The following is a 23,227-nucleotide window of genomic DNA, read 5'->3' as shown; positions in this document are numbered from 1 at the left end:
ATCTTTGATAGACCATATACTATTGCAAAAAAGTAAATTCGATTTAGTGGTTAAGGCAGAAATAATAGATGATCATCCTTTGAACATTTCAGATCATCTTCCTGTAAAAATAGAGTTGGTCACACCTTTAGTACATAAGGCACCAATGGCTGACGAGCATATCATTCATTCCATAAATTGGAAGAAAGCCTCAGCAGAACAAATAAATAGATATAAGGAAGCAACACGCAATGAATTGTTAGCGCAAATGCATAAAGCAGAACTAGCGACGAACGTCGATATTGAAATTATTATTCAAGACACGGTAAAGATTTTACATGAAGCAGCTTCTAAGTTTCTTCCCATAAAGAGGTTTTGCCCATATGCTAACCCCTACTGGAAACTATTAAACGTAAAAAAGTTTCACACGGAAATGCGGCTGAAACGCAGGGTATGGATTTCTAATGGTAGGCCAAGAGGCTGGGAATATATATCATATGCGAACTATAAGAAAGCGAAGAAATTGTTTGCAAAAGAATTATTGAAAGCTAAAGAAATATACGATAGAGAACAATTTAATGAGCTTGAAAAGGCTGCAGAGCTCGATATTTCTACTTTCTATAAGTTTATACGGAATAAAAGAAATAAACGCGATTACATTCACGAAATCGAATCAAACGGAAAAATCGTACGCGATCACGACTCTGTTAGAGAGTTATGGGCAAATCGTTTTTCCAGTTTATCACTGCCTGACAATACTTATCTGTACGATGAAAATCATTACCAGATGGTCTTAGCAGAGGTCAGAAAACAAACTAAAGAAACCTATTCAAACTTTGATGAACTTGTTGATAAAATTCCCACTAGAGACGAAATCAGTAGTGCAATTAGCTCTGTCAATAAAGATAAGGCATGTGGCCACGACGGTACTGTTGCTGAGCATTTACTGTTTGCGGACCCTCCAAGCAGTGTACAATTACTTGAAATTATATTCACAAAAGTGTACGAGGCCGAGAAGTACCCGTGCCACTTTAAACAAGGTTTGGTTATACCAATATTCAAAGGAGGGGGAAAGAACAAATTAGATATGAATAATTACCGCGATATAACTATAATTCCAGTGCTTCAGAAAGTTCTAGAACAAATTATATATAGTAGACTACTTATATTTTCTAAGCAGATTTCTTTTCCAAATCCGTTGCAACATGGTTTTGGAAATAATTGCGGTAGTATCACTGCAGCGTTCTGTATCAAAGAATCTATATGCTACTATTTGGATAAAAATACTCCTGTCTATGCTACATTTCTTGATAATGCTAAAGCCTTCAACACAGTTTGGCATAACGGGTTATTCTACAAGTTGTACAGACTTGGCATCAAAGGGAAGACCTGGCGCATCATGAAAGATTCGTTTGAGAGAGTAACAAGCTCTGTTTTATATGCGGACAAGCTGTCCAAACGCTTCGATATTAGGCAGGGTGTAGGACAGGGCCGTATCTTGTCTGCCTGGTTCTTTCTTGTAATGATAGATGATTTGATCACGGAGTTAGATCACACTTTGCGAGGTCTAAATCTTGTTGATCTCCACCTGCCTTGTGTCTTATTTGCAGATGACACAACTGTAATGTCTAACTCGCATCATTCAATGCAACAGCTGCTTGATACAATTTCCGACTATGCGAAAAGGTGGAGATTAAGATATAATGCAGATAAAAGTTGCACCATCTTGTTTACTAACAAAAGAACGACTGGTATACCTTCCTTTATGCTCGACAAATCTCCAATTCCGGCAGTCAAAAGTAAGACGTATGCCGGCATACCTCTAAAATACAACTTAAAACCAAACGATGCGATAAAAGAAGCATGTGATAAAGGCAAACACTTGTTAAACTCTTTATATTTTATTGGTATCAAAGATGGAGGAATGAACCCTCTAACAAGTCTGAAGATTTGGAAAAGAATTATTCTACCCTCGGTCCTATATGGATGTGAACTATGGTCAGGTATCACAAACTCGAATATAGAAGAACTTGAGTTATGCCAGAGATATGCAGCGCGACGTATGCAAGCTTTCGATAAATATTCGCCTACGAAGGCAACGAGTAGTACCTTAGGACTCTGATCAATGGAAGCATACATAGATAGGATTAAATTTCTCTTTTTCAACCGATTGTGTAAGGGCGATTGGACTTTTATCTGGAAAAAGATTTTCATTATGCGCCTATGTCAATATCTGAACAACCCGCTAAAACAGACGGGATTTATACCTGATATTGACAAAATAACTAAGAAATATGGTATGGGAAGTGTTCTTTTAGACTATGCAGAAAGAGTACAAACTGAAGAAAAACTCATCTGGAATCGACATATTATTGATATTATCCAAATCCATGAAGAAACTACCTGGAGAGCAAATATGGAACTAAGGGATGATTTAATTCACTTCAGAAACATTCATTTGGACTTATAACCAAGTAATATATGGTTTCTTGGGCGTAAATTTCCATCCATGTTATGGCCTCTCTCTGAAGTAATGAAACTATATATCATGCCTGTTGGTAAAGTTATGGTATGCAAACTCTGTGGAAAAGAGACTGACGACAGAGCGAAACATCTTATTTTAGGCTGCGAAATGCTGCTTGAGGAACGAAACGTTTTCTTTGAGAGAGTGATTGACTCTTTAGAAGTGAGAGACGGGGTTAACTTATTCAATCAAGAAGACGATATATTGTTGGAGACACTTCTTGGAAGCAGGGTTGACTGCATGTCGTCTATTGACGATGACGTATCAGATAGGCTCATGTTGGTGACCGCAAACAGCATAGCTTCATTCTACAATAAAATGTGTGCCCTACTATCAGCTAACATGCCCTAAAATGATATTAAAATTAAGTAGTAAATTAACATTAAATATAAACAATTAAAGGCCAAAGTCTTCTTGTCAAATCCGCAAATTTTGTTGTATGACAGCTGTTTGTGTGTGTGTTTATGTATTTGTTTATGTATTTGTTTATGTTTATTTCCAAGAGATTTCTATATGGTTTTCTGTATTTATATATCTCATTTTGTAAATGCATTAGTTGACGATGTATATATCATGCTTGCGTTCTCGTCTATGATGTGTCTCATAATCCTATGATATGTATAATATGTATCTTAGCAACCTGATATACTCTTTGTTGAAGAGGTAACTAAGTCATTTAGACAGTCAGTCATAGATAAATGCATGCACGCACGCATACGCGCAAACAAGTATATATATGCATAAATACATGCGTCATATGAAGTAAAAAAAACTACATATAGAATTACACTGTTATAAGTTTTTCATTTCATTTTCGTTACTATCTCGAACTTAATGTTAAGCACATAACACTATAGACGTATTAACTTTTCGAAATATTATCATCATCAAGCAACTGTTAAAAGATTAGTGCCTTGCTCCGCCAAATGACTGCAGATTTGCATAATTGCAGGCATTGAGATATTTCGTTTTGTCAATACGGTAGCTGACACAGTTTTACTTTTGTATTTTTGTCAATTTTCTGTTTTATTTTATGATCTTGTATTATCATGAGTTTGTTTATTCTGATGTAATCTCTTTTTAAAGAGGAAATAAAGTCAGTCAGTCAGTCAGTCAGTCATACATACATACATACATACATACATACATGCATACATACATACATTGTCGTGGATTTGTGCATGTATATTGATCATCTATTCATACAATAATGTCATCCTTGACAGTTATACTGATATGGATCTGCTATTAAAACAGATAAACTAAATTCTCTTCTGAGTTTGCTCCCCAATACATACCTTACATGTAGGATATCTTTTTGTTCCGGTGAATCTATAAAGTAGCGCAGCCATGATCATTTCGTAATGGTTCAACAAATTTGTAAAATGTTTTGTTGTTGTTGCTGCTATCTTTGATGGTGTTTTTCATTTTTGTTTTAATATCTGCATTGCTTAATATGTAAGTATGCTGTTAGGCAGACATACGATCCTTTAGTAGTCTGATCAATGAAAGTTCCAATGATTGGATTATAATTGTAGTGGGCATTTAGGACGTCAGCATTTTAATTAATCAAACTGTAGGAATTGAATAGGATACTGATATCAGACAATTGAATTGTATACTATAGTATGTTTTTATCTATATCTAAAGACATTTTTATTTGCGAATCCATTTAGCCAGTTGGTTACATGCACCTGCCAAACATATCAATACAAAAGTACTCTATGAATCCGTTAAATCGTATCCTTATCAAGATGTGGCCATTATCCGAAGCAGCTGTATATAGTTAAACCTCAGAATGGAGATGATTTCCACAATAAAGTATGTATTTTGTGAAGAACATATTTATGGTTTTACAAGGGTAGACGGATTCTGCACAATTAACTTCAGAAAGTGTCCTGCAATATAATGAGCTTTTTTATTTTTAAAATGTGTCATCTGTATGGACTCAGCATTGGCATAATTAAGTTCATGCACATTTTGAATAATGAGAAAATTAAATTTTGTTTGCATTATATTACGTGTTTCTGTAAAGGTTAGAAAGAAGCAGAATCTTCGATCTCTACGGAATCACTTATGCAAAACTTATCACTTTATGTTCAATGCATCAATATTGTCTTTACTAAACGAAAACATGACAATAGTGAGCCTGAATGCATTGAGATCAGTAAGCGTTTGTATAAACTTTAATATCTATAATTACTGTTAATCTGTGAAGTATACCTCGAAATGTGTTTGGAAGTTAAGTGTCTATTCTGTAAGTCGAGTGAAGTGTGACTTTACGTTTGACATTTAAGGAAAGGCTCCACTTGCATGTGACTGTAGACTTAATCCATTCCTATGTCCCATGCATCACTGTAGTCAAATTCAAAGCTACAGAGTAAATCTATATCTGGAATGCAGACAGAAAGATGGCCTTGATCTTTCAATGCCGTATCAAGTTCGTTCTTTCCTCCCACTCGGGGAAAAACACGTGGTGTTGTCTATGAAACAACTACCACCTTATTTTTTTTTTGATAAATTGTCCTAGAAACTGTATGATGTTGTACTTAGCGCGAAAATCGTTCGCAGTGTGTTTTTATATAATGAAATAAAACCCTACATTCTAATAGTTTTAGAGAATGCATTGTTACGTAGATTTTATATATTTTGTTTTATCTTGTTTTATTTCAATTGTGAATGAAATTTGAAGGATTTATGTTCCTAAAGTTCTTCTGCAATTCTTTCAACATTTCAGTTTTATAATTTTATTTTAATAGGCACTATATATCAAATATTTTCAAATGTGATCTTAAAGCATATTAATACATTGTAGAGGGATATTAAGTTATCTTTATTAATCAACACTGCATGCTACCTTATCGTGCCACAATGCACAATGTGTACTTCTTTGTTGCAGAATTTGTAAGTGTGGGACTCTCAAAAAGGACCATGACACCATTCAAACTGCTAGAGCTAACGAAGAATGGAATGTTGATATGGACACAGTGCCTGTACCTACTAATGCCTTTGGGAAGATTCAGTTTGATGATGATGTAGCAAATATTGAAAGAAAAGTAAGATTGACTGTATACCAGTTGATCTCTCTCGCCGCAATTGCGACATGACACACTTGCAAAATTATGTATACAATTAAAACCTTGTTCTCTAAAATACAGGTCATATGTGTATTTATATGAAGATTACAGCTTTTGAAAATTTCAACAAACAATATTTTGTCTTAAAATTTTAAAAAGAACTTAAAGCATTGTGAAATAAATTCCAAATAGTCCACAAAGTTCTATCAAAAGTCCTAATGAATAACGTTCTGATTACGTTTTAGTGCTGTTCCAAAAAGAGATCCAACACTGTGTTGATATGCCTGTAGTCTTAAATGTATTGATATACCTTTGGACTGTGGTCTGATGATGTACCAACAGTCTTTTGATGAATCTGAATATGATCCACGATGTCTGAATGCAGTATAATTCCATCTTCATGATTTTTTCCAAGAATATTCTTAAGAACATTGGTATTCCACAGAATAGTATTTTTTAAAAACAATTCCAACCAAATCAATAATTGAGCGCAACAGTACTAATGATGTCTGCTTCAAATGTTATCGCATGGATTAATAATTGTTCTAGTATACAAAATTATAAAACACTGTATTTGACCTAGGTCACAATTAGTATTTCTTGGAACTACTCTGGTACTTTAATATAATTATCCATTTTAAGTCACACACACACACACACATATATATATATATATATATATATATATATATATATATATATATATATATATATATATATATATATATATATATATATATATATATATATATATATATATATAGTTACGCATATTTAAATTTTATTGTTTGCTAGTTTTTAATCATGTGTTATGTTTAATTGTAATTTGTAATTGACCTTGTGTAGAATCAGGTTAATTGTGTACATGACTGTGGTACAAGACACAATGGCCATGTAGGCATTCATAGCCCATTATTTCACTAACTGATGCAAAACATCATTTGTTATTTGGCAAATATATATATATATATATATATATATATATATATATATATATATATATATATATATATATATATATGTAACAAATGAAATGCTATCTTTTGCACCAATCAAGCAATTATTATCTAACAAAGTACTGATTTGTAAGTAAACTTGTATCATAATGGTAATCAGCCTATTCAAATGATAACTATGTGCGTAATTTTAGCCGTATTATTTATTTATTTCCAGCTAGATTTCACAGTAATAAGAGATAGCCACCTATTGGAGGTTTATAGTTTAACATACTTGAACAAGGCTGTAAAATTATAGTTAGTTCGACATATAAACAATCAAACACAAAAAGTCAACATATGCTATATTATTTTCAATTTCGCAGTTTGTCCGTGTTGACATAAAAACTGAAATGCCAAAGATGATGACAATGATGAAAATGTGGGGAATGGAAGAGCCAAACGTGATCATTTCTGTGACTGGTGATGAAGAAGACTTCAAGATGGACACACGTGTACAATTAGCGTTTGAAAGTGGCCTGATGAAAGCAGCACACAACATGGGTTTGTATTTAACATCTTGTTTAAGATTATTTCATACTTGTCCTATACATTGTAACATGATATTACACAAACATTCGTCTCATAATCCTTTTGATTTGTTTAATTATCTGACATAAAATGCATTGGCGAGAACATTAACATTCATCAGTGTGGTTTGGTTGGGGTTGCGGTAATATAATACAAGAGAACCGGCATAAGTCATCAAGCCAAATAAAAAATGTTTGCTAGGCCATTAAGCTTTTCTGTCACTTTGTTGAAAAAAGCAAATAAGGAAGAGATGAGTAGTGGTAGTGGTAGCACTGAAAAACCAGGTGATATAGGGTTCCCAGGGCACCTGTTTATTAAATAGTTGCTAAAGACAATTATTGAAACATTTGCATATTGATAGTAGGCCACAATCTATTTTATGCGGGAAACGGCTCATGTTGATTGCCACAGGCGTCTGTAAACTTAGAATGGTTCCCTCGGAAAATCAAAATAATCTCATTTTCAGACACTAAAATAGCTTAAAGATGGTCTTTAAAGTCCAAATTCAATATGGTAGCCAATCCCACTTATAAACAATTCAAGATTATAATTCTTTTCAGATATCCTAGAATTTAAGTTATGTTAAATATTAGGAATACATGTATCCTTGAATATGATTGTCAAATCGTATTATACATTTTGCCTATCAACATATTAATGCTTTAAATATCCTCTAATATATCGTGAAATCATATTATCAAGTTCAGGTGCCCTTAAACTTCGTTGGTAAATCGTATTAAATGTCATAAAACTTCCAATGTTTTGGTTACAGCATACAAATATTTGATGTGCTTGGCTTGTATCATTAACTCCTCTAATACACTTCCGTATGTCTATATCTGTATCATACATTTTAAGAAATAGAGTTGTGAAAAGGAAATACATTAGCCAACAAAACATGATGTTAAAAAATGGTACATATCTTGTAGTTTATGGTGACTCCCATGCCGAATTTAAGAAAAACTCTTTTGAAATTTTTCATTATTGCCAGTAAGAAGCACTCAATTATGAACAGAAAAGCCTTGATCAGCCTTATTTCTCACCCCCTCTCCATTACAGTTAAAAATAAAAAATAAGTATAAAATATATTTACAATAGATACAAAATTAAATTAAACAAAAATGAAAGATAAAATAAAAATGACAGACTGGCATATCTATATATATATAACGAGAACATTAGAAGTAAATCATAAAATCGGCCAACCTACCTAAAGCACGTTCATGCAGAAGGTGCATAAGATAGGGTTTAAGGAAACATGAATTATTTCCCCTCTTATGTTACGTGTTTAGGCTCGAATAAGCAGTAACACCGGAAAGAGTGAAAGGAACAAGATTTCAAAAATAGGATAATTTATTTCCCTGTTAAAATATTTTAAAAATGAAAAAAAAATATTAGAAAAGAATCAAATCGAAAGATAATCCAAGAATAATCCAAGAATAATATTTTGAAGTCCAAATAATAAAATGTTCTATTAAATTCAAGTTCGAGTCCCGACGAAGAATCCAAGATGACAGTCGATGTCGTATACAGTAACGTGTACTATGTTGAAAAGTTTACAGTTCCTTGTAGAAAAACAATAATTAATCCTCCGGTCTTGGAAATCCAAATTAATTTTTTAAGTAATGTCTTTGTTTAAGAATTCTTTATGAGCACAAACAATTTACAGAGAAACGAATTAATCTTTTAGAATCTGAAAAATGAAAATGTAACTCAAAAACTTAAAACTGGTTACAGCAGAAGAAAACAACTTGACAAGTGATCATGTTTACATATAAAAATTACGTAGCCCCTGTATGTTCTTGATAAAACCCAATCATGTTGCTCAGACAAAATCCTGTTTATTTGACGCTCAGTCAAGGCCAGAAACAGTTTATTTTATTATTAGGCATTTATGGAAAGATTCAGGTCAAACTGAATTTTCTGGAAAATATCATATTCCGAGCTAACAAAATTACATTAAATTGACAGGTAAAGAAAAGAAAAAGATTGCAAAACCCACAAGCAATCAAATCAAAACAAGCACAAATTAAATCAAATTTAAATTATATCAAAAATACGTGACACCCAATCTTTAAGGCTTTAATAGGCCCTATTGCATCATACCTCCCAAATGAGCAAGGAATTATGCATTTATAAAAGGGTTTAATTCTTTTGAACAAACTTATATAAAATGTTTGAACTGTATAGTTTTTTTAAGAATAAAAGATCACAATTGATTGTCGACAATTGTAGTGCCTTTCATTTGTCCTTGGATAATTTATTTCCTGCATGCAGTTAGGAGAATTCATACTTTATTTTCCACCGTCTTTTTTCTTCACCCACCATGTGCGTTACAGTTTTTCACCTCACATCCACACTCATTACTTATATGGAATAGGACCGTCTGCACCGCTTACGTACACCACTGGCATGTGCCAATAATAAGTTGTCTTTCCTCTGTGGAGCCATTTGCTTTAATTTTTTCCAATCATTCGTATTAGCATTATAATGTTTCCAATTAATTTTAACGTGATGTTAATACATTGAAAATGATGTTACTGGAAAAAGCAGCAGAGGTTGGAGCAGGCATCTCAGTGTTTTATTTCGACGCTTGATTGGTATGGGGTACGGGTATTTTGAAGAAAGTGTCCGGTCGCGAAGATTCTTTTCCTGGATTTATGGTGACCATAATCAGTTGACAGGGATAATCATTTTCAGGAGGATCCGTCCTTTTGTCAGTAGGAGTATACAAAATGATTTTTAAGTTGGGCCCCTTCCGCTGCTTGAACAAGTGTAACATTATTGGATGATTATGTGCTAAACGTACTAGTGTTAATGTCAATCAATGGCACTTGTGACTAGTTTGTTATGGAGTCCGTGCGCTCAGAAGTCAGTTGTACCAGATGCTGATAAGCTTGGTTCAAACTGATTTTCCAGTAAAAATCAACGTGCACTGCAACAACGCACAGTTGTAATTGCAATCATCAGATTTGTTTCAAATTCAAATTTCAATCGGTAACATCATTGCCGAAAACGTACGTATATATTCCATTGTTAAATGTTGATAAGTGATTAACCATTATATCCTAACAGTTTATTTTTTTACCAGAATTGTCTTTGTGCAGGCCAGTATTGATCTAGAAGCATCATAGGTTTTAGACAAACCCTGACTAAAGGGTCTGACAATGATCGGCTCAAGTAAATACATGTTACACCAGAACTTCCTCTTTCGAGAATGCTTTCTTAGTATTCTGCTTAAATCAGCTAATTCCTCCAAATAAAGGGTTTGACGTGGCGACAGTTGTATTCTGTTTAATGTGATACACTAATAGTATTGTCAGGTAATAAAGTAATTCCAATTACTTAGCATTGCATGGAATTTTATTTGTGCCTTTTGATTTTCAAGATATAGATGGGACGTAACATAGCACAACTACGTTTCTTTCAGGTGCCTGGATTATAACTGGAGGGACCTATGCTGGTGTTGTGAAAAATGTTGGAGAAGCAGTAAGAAAGAATCCAATGAACACTAGAAATCGGAAACCAGCTGTTGCCATTGGTATAGCACCATGGGGAGTCATTCAGAACAGAAGGGACCTGGAGCTCAAAGAGGTGATATTATGTGTGATATGATGTTGTTTATCCATGTAATTTTTAAAATAACTATTAAGTCTGTTCACTATGTTCTTTGTTGCATGTTTGTTAAAAAGTGGGAACTTTTACTGTACAAACTATCAAACGTAAATAGAAGATTTTTAAAAATAGTTAGTGTCATTGGCACTATATAGCCAAATTCGTACTGATGTGATAATTAAGCCCTATAGATACACACATACTGCTCTGCCATAAACAAGCTGATACTCAGAATATAGTTAATTTAATTGACGAAGATATGGGTCTAAACGTCTCCACGCCTGCATTAATCCATTTACTTTTTCTTTATAGGAGAATATAAATTTGCTTTATTCAAATTTAAATGACTAAATCGATTCTACGTTTGTGAACCAATGCTGGCAGACTCTGGCATCAAGCCCTGTATAGGATGCCAGTCAATATCGGTTAGACCACGCGAATATAATGACACCTACACACAAATATAATAACTATATTATCCCTAATTTAGAACTGCCCTAAATAGAGCTTGATCAAGGAATTACATCACTGACCTTGCAGATACTCAGTCTAAGTATCTCATAATCCTAATTCCGCCATTCTAATTAATATGCAATGATATAAATGATATATTACAAAAATACCGTAAATCCGTTTTGTGTGCTTCAAAGTTCATTTTCAAATAAGCAATTAAAATGACTTTTCTGTGGAAACAACATAATTCTTTTCTTCTTTGTTAGATAATTAGTCAACCCTCACTTTCTCAACCATGCTAATGTCTGCATAACATAAAAATGATAAATTCAGAAGAAGAAAAAAATATCAGTTAAACAAATGGACGATTTTTTATAACTTGTGATACTTTATCTTGATATAGGGGACATCTGAGCCTGCGAAATACCATATCAACGGGAAGCCAAATTCAAATGAGTGCTTTCTGGACCCAAATCACAGTCACTATATTTTAGTGGATGATGGAATCCAGCACAAGATTGAAACTGAGAACGATAGTATCAGTGATTTCAGGGTTCGACTGGAACAGGCAATATCCAAAATGACAACAGACAAAAAACATGGTAATGCTCTTTCTTGATATTTAATAATTTCCTGCATCCAAGCAATGTCTGTCTGTAAAGAGTGATGACCAGATCTGCCATCACTTAATCACATACAAAACAAGTTCATTACTGAGAATGGTAAGCAGACAACGAAAACTTTAAAACGTCTGGGTTTCAGCTTTAGATTTTTTGTTGACCAATCACAAACAATGTTATTTTTGTAGTTCATTAAAAAAATTGGCTGATTAGGGAAATTCACTCTCACAATCAAGTTAAAAGTTTTTCTTATATTCAGGTCTCATCTGACATCACATTATCTATACGTATCACAGTTAAATGTACTTTTTTCGCATGTACTGCTCATTATTTTTAATAATAATAATAATAATAATAATAATAATAATATTATTATTATTATTATTATTATTATTATTATTATTATCAGTGGTAAAAATGTAACGTAGAAAAAGAAGAATTTAGTATCTTCCGGTCTTACTAGGTGCAGAAAGGTTCAACATATTCTGGAGATGGAAGTTAAAATAATTTCAAGGAAAAGATAATATTTTGGGACATATTTATTCAATTTCATCTCATACTTATATTGTCATGATAATGAAGAGATATGCATTCGTTCTAATGTACAAATTCAGTCCTAAACACTGAAGTATAATTTCAAAACTTAGTTTAAAGATTCCGATCTTATGCAATGAGCCAGGCTGAATGTAAATGTTTGGTAATGTAGGCAACATCTATAGTTTAAAATTATTTGTGTCATGTTTTATCAAAATATAAAAATAAATTCACACATAGAGTTTGTATGTTTAAGAATTGCTGTATTTCAAAGTCTTGGTTTCTAAAATGTTTAGACCATCATCATTCCTCTTTGTTCAGACTGGTACTTCGGGTCTTCACGGCTGCTCTCTATCTAGGGCTATCTGTTATTCCACCTTCTTTCAAATGGGGATGGTCTTAAATTTGGTACAGAGTGTTCTACACAAGTCATGGCTGATCATTCCCTTCTGCGTTTGCCTTCAGGGTTCCAGTCCAGGGCATGGCGTGCTATGTCCGGCTGGACTCTCGATAGGGTATGTCCAGTCCATCTCCTGTTGCGTTCCTTTAAGTTGGATATTTATGTATATAATGTCATTTGCCATAATTCCTGGTTCCTGATTCAATGTGGCCATCTGATGTACAGGATCTGTTGGAGACAAGTAGTGACGAAAATCTGTAGCTGGTGTTTCAAGTTTGTTTGTCTCCCGGTCTCTGCCATATGAACCAGCGCAGATGAAGTCACTGGAGTTGAAGTTTTGTTTCTCCAGTGGCCCGAGAGTGCTTGCCTTTGGAACCCTCATCTGTCCTCCTGACTTGTTAACAATGATGCCAAAGTATTGGAACTTAGCGACATTCTCAATAGCATTTCGTATGGTCGGCAGGTATCTCTAGGCTGTTAGTTTGGGTTCGAGAAAATAAGCTCCTTAGCTGCATGTGCTGGAGTGTGTGCCATCAGACTAATATCATCTGCAAAGACAAGTCTTCCAGTATATGGATCAGGGTTTACTGTATTCGTTGTGGTCTATTCGCACCTTTATCACCCAGTGTATCATTAGTGAGAAGATACATGGTGATAAAAGCATCATTGCTTGCATACACTAAATATAGTATAGGCATTGAAGGTGGTCCCAATTATAGGCTAGATTACAACATTAAGAGAATCTATAAGGTCCTCCTGAGTTGTGCATTATATATCGTTACTATAATATGAGTTATTTAACAAATATTTGTTTCACTTATATAATTATTTATTGCTTCTGTGTATTTCTTATCAGCAACTCACCATGCCCAATTTGAGTATTTCTCCTAAAATATAAAGATGTCATGATGCCTTTATAAATAGCATATCACAGATAAAATAAATCTACACCATCGAGTTGAGCTGTATATACTCCCTTCGCTAAATTATGTATTCTTATATTCCAGCATTTTAAAAATCTTGCAGTGCCAATAGATGTACATCCTCACACTCTCAAAAGTTTCCGATATCATATTGTTGGAGAACACAATTGTGACGTTCTTGGATTACTTTTTGGTTTAACGGTTATTCTATCTAGCAAACGTTCCGATCCAGAGGAACGTCTCAGGACCTTGTAATTTCAGCAGCGTGACGTTTAGTCTGAGGCAACTACATGAAAAGGACAAAGATTGATGTAAAGTAACGTGTTCGTGGCATATCATATATGAAGTTAAAGTATGCCCTGTAAGCATGCTGTGTTGAATGTAAAATCTGTGTTTCTTATACCATTCATTGCAGATGTCCTACCAGTACTTGTATTAATAATGGTTCTAGGAGGACGAAGTCGTACATTGACGACAGTTAATAATGCTCTGAAGGACAATACACCGGTTGTCATTATAGAGGTAACAGAAAACTGAATTGTATATAAATTATAACATTTAATACTGCAGTTACACTAGAACAAGATGAATCAAATGTGTATCACCTAGACCGGGATCGTCTGCATAGAAGATATTCTTTTTACTGTAAATTTCAAACAAACATAGTATAATGTTGTTCAGTTAGAGCAATGGTCAACCTAGGTCTACATTAATTGCATTCGTATGCAAATCATGTATCGTTATATCTGATGTGCGTGTTTAGTAGGCTTTTTTGATTGAAAACTAAACCTATGATGTTTACTACAATAAGGACTGGTTGTTAAATCCTTGAAAATATTTGTATTGTGATGATGTTTCTAGTCCGATTTCTTGTTTGCAATATAAACAAGCGAAAGTGTTATAGCCAAACCGTCCAATACAATCGTACTTTTATAAACAATATTCTTAATATGACACTTTAAAACATATAGCATATAACATGTTCATGTGTTTACCGTGTAAACAGTAAACAGTTGTGATTGCCATATCATCATGGTATATGCTCTTGAAACATTAATATTCCTTTGCTGTTTAATACAGTTAATTGCCATTGATATGATTTGAAAGTTAAACGCAGTACGCGATAAATAATCATCCACTTATTGACAGTAGCTTGAGCTATTTTGTGTTACTGGTACCTTCAACATTGCTGTAGTTAGCAGGCATATATAAAGTTTACAAAGTGGAACAACCCAATTCATTAGAAATTATACAAACCAAAATTTCCTATTAAGAAAGCATGGGAACGCTGTTAAATATTATTGAATTGTTTGTGATCAGCAAATGTTTGAATTTCCTCTACACATGTAATTCAATAATAAGCTAAGCAGAATGATCTTGGTAGATAAAATTTTAATGCTAGGAGCAGTATGAACTGGTGATCCCTTTTTGCAATGAAAATGTTAAATATCACATATAATACACAAACAGGAATTGCAAGAGCTGACAAAATAAACAATTTGGCGAATGCATATTTTACACCGATTCACAGCAATGCAGGTGTGAAAAGATCATTTTCAATGCTGAAAACAATTCAAAAAGATCTGTAATTAAGTATGAATAAGTAGATCACCCAGTTAGTGGTGAGAAAAAGTTTAGCGTTAATGAAACTGTCCAGTCGTTTTTTATAGGCTTGCATGACCTAATAACTTATTCTCAATTGTACAACATTGCTTATATACAAACAGTGCTATAGATTGACACCCACAATAATCCAAACGGTTCAAAGACATGCAAAGTTTTGGGAAGTTTGCTTTTGATTGGGAAGTTTGCTTTTGATTGGGAAGTTATGCCACAAGTATAGGTAACACTTAAGGTGCAGACGACTAATGCAAACATACTTAAAAGTTGACTGATAATAATAGAATATTAGTTTTAAATATAGAATTGAACAGCTTTTCACATATGTGGTCCTTTGTCCAATCCCATATGAACGATTCAAGGTGGTCATTGATATTCTCAATTTTCTCCCATTTTCTTAAATATCACACTAACATTAAAGTGCATTACATATTAATACATATTAATTTGTTGCAACCTTTTTAAGTTTGTAAGTTACGAATCATACAATCCAAGGTAACCTTGACTATCACCAGGATAGGCATTTACATTGAAACCAAATTTGTTGTTGACAAATGTAACACTTTAATCGGGGCAACGTTTTGATTGATATTTAACATTGCATACAATTAAAATGAAAAATGAATTTTGTTATAAATTGAATTTATACATATTACGTAGTGCAAGTTATTGCAGTGTTTGCCATTAAGGCAGCATGCCTTCTAATAAGCAGACAATCTAATCACAACAGGTGAAAATACTTTACATATCAGTACACATGTTGCCATTACAAAACTAGCTACTATAATGAATTATGATTTTTAATTTAATGGAAGGGGTCTGGAACTTTTTATTTACGATTAAAAATTATAGTGATTTTTGTAAATTTCTCCTAATTTAGGAACCATTAAAAGTCAATTCTTTAGTAACTGTTGTAGTTGTAGTTAAACACGGCAGCATAACTGGTGCAGGAAGAACCTGGCAAAAAAAAACGGAAACAACCACCGACCCACTAGAAGCTACTGGCAAGCTTTCTCACATACCCACATTGGCCGAATCCATGACTCAAACCCACGCACACAGGTGAGATGGCAATGATCGGTAACGGTGAGCGCTTTAGACACTCGACCTATCCGGGCCTCTCTTTAGTAACAGAACTAATGAGTGAATACTATAAACCATGTACAAAGCGATAGAATTATGCAGTAAATATGCTTACTGCCAAGTCATCTTAAGCATCTAATGTGGCTTCATGATGTTATACCACATGTGACAGTAGTCAACAATTCCAACATATCAGATATAACAAAATATTGAATCTTATCAATCATTTTCCATTTTTATCTAAAGTATTATGTAAAACATTTATAAGAAATATGGAACATAATTTATATCATGATTTGGGTCCTTTGCTGATTGTTTTATTCAGAGTTGACTGTTTTCTAAAAGTATGAGAATGGTTTACATAACAACACACAAAAGGCATGTAGAATGTGTGAATGGTCTTTCTTCCTTGAACATGGATACATTAACACCAAGAGTTTGAACTAATATTCCCATAATGAAATATAAATGAAAACAAAAGTTTGAGTATACACAGAATATTCCGAAAATGCATAACATATACGTAGTTTATCGGTTTCACAAAAATGATTGAATTTTGTTTCTTACATGTGTTAAGTCATGAAAGTAAGCTGGAAATATTTTCGTATTAGGTGAACACTGAAAATTCAAGACCACAAAGGAGAATGAAAAATTGTGTTCCTCAATCATCGGAGGAAAATATGCATCTTTAAATTTTGTTTATTGCAGGGATCTGGAGGAGCAGCAGACATACTAGCTTATGCTTTCAAACACCTGGCAAAGGTTGAGGATTACGACAAAGATAATGAGGGACAAGCAAACATGAGGTTTATGAATGCAAATTCTCATTGAAGATGAATAAGTACATTCTGTGCCGTAAATTGTTTGTTGGTATATGATGGCTCATCAAATTCTGAAAGGTTATATCACGCCTTGGGAAGTGTAGTAAAACCAAGTTTAGGCCAGCACAATTGTGGTTCTGAGTCTGATACACTAACCACGGAATTAAGGCAGATTCGATTAAAATCTGGATATTAATCGCAAATGAAACACAACGTGTATATTGGTAATACATGTGCAAATTATTAGGTATTTGGAATGCAAAATAAATGTTTGCGAATGTATGTAAAATAAAAACGAAAATTATGCATTCAGGTTTAAAGACCAGCTATATATTCTAAACACGTTGTCGTTACCTTGTGAACTTATCACTAAGAACAAAGCTGTATAAAACGTAATGATATTCTTATTTTGATGCAAGCTGTTTGACGAAAAATATAAATGTAAGAAGTAAGGCATTACGTCATCACCCATCATATGCAGCATTTATATAAAAATTATTTTAAGCAAATCAAAAAAATGTCTTGTTGAATAGATTCAGCATAAAAGTTCTGATATATGATAGATTTAATAATTTAGCAGACAAAATTTCATATATGGTATTTTAGCTAAGTTATTTCTGTAAGTGGATTGATAGGTAGAGTTTATTTGTCGGTCCATCACTCGTTTTGAAGCGACCATTGTAGAAAAGGAAAAGGAGCCAGTCAGTATATAATAATATTGAAAAAATGGTAACGGAAACATGGTATGCAGCATGTTTGTGACAAACTATGTGTTTAATGATACAGTTGATGATCAATATAAACTTTGGGTCGATAAATACATTGTACAACATATTTATATTAACAATTTAACACTTATTGTTTAATTAGTTGTTAATATTTTTTTCTGGAAAATGGTTGAAACGCTGAACTATGGCTCAGTGAGTATCTCTTTAGTAATGGTTTAATAGATAATACATTTGTTTCAACAGAACCGAAAAGCATATGACAAAAAGCCTGGAATGTAAGATCAAGGATAAAATGAAGAAGGAAAAGATAGATTGTAATATCGATGTAATCAAGGAATGCCTTGCCAAGTCCGATCTTATTCATATATTTAAAGTGGGCAGAGATAACCATGGCATTGATGCTGTCATGCTTAATGCATTGATGAAAGGTAAATGATTCTTGCAGTGAAATATAAATGTTTTGATTGCCTTACTAGATAATTATATTATGATATCGTATTTACAGTGACAAAAGTAGCCGTTCCAATTTTGCTTGTTCTAATATTAGTTTAAACTCATCACCACACTAACTAAATTAATTTAGAAATTTCCATTAGATTTCTACAGCTTTAATGAAACCAAATGAATGCGATATACGTATACCTATTCCAATACAGTAATGCATATGTTAAGCATAGACTTGAACACAAGATATACAAACGTTAAAAAATATAATTGATTTTCTCGGAGTCTGCTGTAACAGTAACATCCAACAATAACTGATTGTTACAGATAGCTTAGTATTATATGTTGTAGATAGGTAAAACATCTCAGCTAGTCATGTGAGATAGGTAGACTAGCATGATAATTGTTCATAAAATACTTTTGTATATTTTTTATAGTTAGACTAATTTTGGATTTGTTACTTGAATTAGCTTTGCAGTTACCTTGATATTACCCTTTTAAGTTTTCTCCAGAACAGGATTATGATGATGATTATACCTAATTTACGGCACTAAACATTTAACCATCTATATGATTATGAATGAGGTTTTCACACGAATGTGATGTTGCAGTAGCTGTTGAGAAATAAAATAAATATAAGAGTCGATTTTTGATCATACATACAGTGTGGTCATAATCGAGTCGAATGTATTAGTGAAAAATAGATTCTGCATAGATTTGCTGATGCAAACTATGGAATGCGAGGAGAGTGTCACTTACATATACAGGATTTCTTATTAACCCCATGGATTCTTTGTAAGTTTCTTAAAAACATTTGATATTGCTAATTCGCAGTCATGATGTGACAAATTATGTGCAGATGGCTGCAATACTAGATTATATTTGGTAAAACTACTTATATTCATTGTGATAGTAAACAAATATATATTCATTATAAACATATAACGTAAATTGCAGCCTCTGTACTATACCCGTTAGTCCCGTTTTTATTCATGGAAGTCCTAAACGTTTATATCCATACGGGTAGGATAAGAGAATATGAATGTATGCTATAATAATAATAATACGATTTATTATTGAAATGGGATCTATGACCATATCTACCGTATACATGAATAAGCGATACTGATGAGTGGTGAAAAGTGGGCGTTTGACCCTTTTGACCCCTCAAAATATTTTGAAGGGATTTATGCAGGTCTATCTTCACATAATTAATTTACCAATCGACTAGAGTATAAAGAATACAACGTAGGAACTGAGATAGCTTTATTGTTTGGATGCATTATATAGATTTCTCAAAGAGGCTCAAAATACTCTGTATGCATTCTCATAGATATTATATAAGCACATTGATCAGACGAATAATTTGGAGGTGATCTAAGAAATGGAACGAGATAAACTAGGGCAGATTTACTAGCAAAACACGATTATAAATATAGTGATGTGAAAAGTAAAGTCGCAAGAGAAAAGTAATAATTCGCCCACTGAATCTAAAGTTTTTTGATAATTTTAGTGAAACATATTCCAGCTGTAATAAAGATGATATCGAAGAACAAATCAAATAAACAAATGCTTTTGTGTATTAGTATGGAAATCAAATCCTATCATGCCAGACGACTGTATTTGCGTTGCAAAGTAATATATTACGATGCAGAAGTGATGCAGCGTAAGTATTTGATAAAATCAGTAACGGCAGTTGTCGAAGATAAATATCTGAAAAGCAAAGATACATTTTGCAAGACGTTTGACATTATTAGATACGTTCAGAATTCTGTCAAAATTCATGCTGGTGCTGTACTCAGTGATGGACCATTTGAGATTATCGATGCAGACTTTTTCATGAAAGATATTATATTTAGCGCGCGCAAAGCAATTTCGCTATCAGTACCCTGAAATAGCCGTAATTAATTATTTGACAAGGGCTGATCAACAACTTAGTATTAATTGTGCTGACATCAGATTCCATTGGTTTTTGTATAAAGTAGCACCGGAGTATTATAACAAGATAACACAACACAGCAGTGTTTACGCACAATTAGATAAGCACTATCGCCTTTATATAAAAATATCCACTAGGAATAATAAATGCAAAGGTTCCTATGTTGGAATATGCTAACTTTGTGCAGAACATGGCATTACGAGCACAGTGAAACAAATACGGTGGTGTTACGTAATGGACCAGGTACATGACATGTCTTACATATGGTATCGGGGTCAAGTCATATAATCAATTTTGCCGACTATGTCGATTTGTTCGTGAATACCATTTGACGCGAGAAAATAAACCGATACCTGTCATTGCACAGACATATACAAAAGACAATAAAATAGAAATAATTGAAATCATAGGTACTACTGAAGCGATTAAAGTTTTTAATCCTGGTAAAGCTCAATCCTTAAAATAAGTCATTGATCCACTTAATTAGAGGCGCATGCGTACCGAGCCTGAGCTCAAACAGATCGCACATCAACACGAACTATACATACCATGTTGTATAATAAAGGCTGACATATTTAAATTATTGAGACCCACTTGGTCCACCATCGCCACCACCGGTTGCCACTGCAACATCAACGATTACTAATAAAACAACAGCACAACAACTCGAACAATTTGCGATTGATAATAATATCTGAATACCAAGAGGTGCAAGAAAAGTTGACAGCCTTGCGTCATGAATTAAACAGTCTCAGTAGTTTTACATCTGCTATTGCTACTGAAGCAGCCAAGTATTTTCGTGCAAATCACAGCAAACATAAATACCTGAAAACAAATTTCAAAAGGGCAAGGGCAAATAGAGAATCACGTGGCAATTATCCAACCCACATACAAACCAGGCAGATACACCCAACAAATGTTAATTCATACGATTGCTGGAATCGTATCAGTATTACAAAACTTCGGACAGTCTAGTGTTTAAGCAGACATTGTTCTTAGCGCCTATTTGGTTATGCCACTTGACATGGAAGGATTCAGAACTAGAAAATCCTCGATTCATAGTGGTGGCGTCGTAATTTTGAACAGTATAAATATCAGCGCCATCAACGATAAAATTGGTGAAGAAAATAGAAAAAAATTCTCGAAACGTTGCAGAAACTCAAGAATGCAGGATCAGGATGGACTCCTGAAAGATAATAAAAGCTGAAGTACAACTCGAAAATACTGGCAGCTCCTGGGTAAAGTCAATTTTACTAAAGTCACACTGAACAAATTTAAAACACTTAACCCAGATATCTCAGTTAATGTGTTCACTTACAACACAAGCTTTAAACCGTTTGCATTATCCCCACATCGGCAGCATGGACGAATCTAGACTGATTTGTTATTAGAAAGTGAAATGATCGAATCAGATTCGGTATCTCACTAGATATGGATAAAGAATCTTGCTCGGCTGCTTAACCAACACAGTATGCATCACGGTAAGACATATCCATGCAGTTGTGGCATGCAGAGGTGGCATGTGTGTATTTTGCACCCATCAACTGCTCACCAGCCATGAGCAGTGGAATCAGAGGGTATATGTTGGGATGCATTATTGTCAATAAGCGAGCTTAAGCAGGAATTGCTCGCCGATATTGACCAACATTTGTCCATCGGGCGTTCACTTTGTTGCAAAATAGCAATGATAGGTCACATTTACACTCGTGCCAACAATCCAAACATCGGCGTGTATGACGCCGCTCTCTTTATCAGTATCACCTTGGATATTGCGAAAATAACCTCTATGAATTTGCGATGATGCAATCGCTGCCAGTTTGGTAGATTTCAGTGGATTGATCCTGCGCAAGTGGATATAGAAAAGCATGTGCACGATTACAGCATTAACATCTACCACCGATCCTTCTTTGAAGTTCATAACGAATACCCCAAACATTTACACAATGTGCACAAGGATTATCCGCTGACACCAGAACCACATGGTTGTCCCAGTATCAATGCTATATCGTTGATGAATATGGATCAAATACACTGAATGCACCAAAAAAACTAGTACCAAGTCTATGGACCAAACACAATTATGAACTGCAGGTACGAATCATACAACTTTATCTGCGACTGGTTGTGAGTATGACCAAGGTCCATCGAGTACTCGTATTTCGCCAGCAGCCTAGGATGGCTTCGTATATTCAGATGAATACGGATCTGAGAAAAAAGGCTACCAATGACTTTGAGAAGGTTTTTCTTGAAGATCATGACAATGCCGTGTTTTGAAAAACCATTGGGAATTTGTGCAAACGAGTCCGCATAGATCTTGTCCGTGATAGTGAACAAGACAAACTTCGAAGGCTTGTCGCTGACTCGGCATTTGAATCATGAAAAATCTTTCCTGGTGGTCTTTTTGCCCTTCCCATTCAAACAATGAAAACTACCGCTGAGAAATCCAGTTTATGTTGGTTTGTCAGTACTGGACTTGTCAAAGCTGGTCATGTACAAGTTCCACTGCGACAAGATCATTTTACATAAATCGAGTCAAGATGATGTACACCAACATTGACTCGTTGCTGACACATATTACCACCGATGATGTGTGCGCGGACGTGGCACAACCATGTTTAGTAAAATAATTTGATACAAACGAGTATCCAAAACAACTGCCGTTATTTAGCAACGCAATTGAAAAGGTTGTTGGTAAGGTCCAAAACTAATGATCGGTGAAACCAGTCGAAGACTGTGGGACTGCAACCGGAACTGTAAACAACTGTTGTTAACTCCTAGAACATTTGTTTTGAAGGATTTCAAGCACAAGCTGTACTTGGAAATTCTTTGAGACTGACGTGAGTTCGTATACACTGCAACTATGATATAGTGCCAGAAACATCGCATAGGTGTTTACCGAGGCACCAAAGTGAGTTTGTTCTCACTTGATACCAAACCATGG

General features: G+C 34.0%; 2 protein-coding genes across 2 annotated transcripts in view; both read left to right on the top strand.

Annotated features, from left to right (window-relative positions):
• Positions 1 to 17,190, top strand: part of LOC149791401 (transient receptor potential cation channel subfamily M member-like 2) — a 48,286-nt gene extending 31,096 nt beyond the window's left edge. Inside the window, exons 4-9 of the mRNA XM_089969193.1 lie at positions 5,403 to 5,559; positions 6,902 to 7,079; positions 10,537 to 10,700; positions 11,578 to 11,776; positions 14,067 to 14,173; positions 17,063 to 17,190. Coding sequence (XP_089825319.1) covers positions 5,403 to 5,559; positions 6,902 to 7,079; positions 10,537 to 10,700; positions 11,578 to 11,776; positions 14,067 to 14,173; positions 17,063 to 17,185 — 928 coding nt within the window. The 3' untranslated portion in view covers positions 17,186 to 17,190. The remainder of the gene's footprint in view (positions 1 to 5,402; positions 5,560 to 6,901; positions 7,080 to 10,536; positions 10,701 to 11,577; positions 11,777 to 14,066; positions 14,174 to 17,062) is intronic.
• A 969-nt stretch (positions 17,191 to 18,159) lies between these two features.
• The window catches only part of LOC149791400 (transient receptor potential cation channel subfamily M member 3-like), a 59,997-nt gene continuing 54,929 nt past the window's right edge, over positions 18,160 to 23,227 (top strand). The window contains exon 1 of the mRNA XM_089971349.1: positions 18,160 to 18,331. Within this exon, the coding sequence (XP_089827475.1) occupies positions 18,160 to 18,331 (172 nt within the window). The remainder of the gene's footprint in view (positions 18,332 to 23,227) is intronic.

Source organism: Sinohyriopsis cumingii, chromosome 9 (assembly GCF_028554795.1).
Source record: "Sinohyriopsis cumingii isolate HCF-2022 chromosome 9, ASM2855479v2, whole genome shotgun sequence".
Lineage (NCBI taxonomy): Eukaryota > Metazoa > Mollusca > Bivalvia > Unionida > Unionidae > Sinohyriopsis > Sinohyriopsis cumingii.
This window is presented reverse-complemented; position numbering and strand designations above follow the sequence as displayed.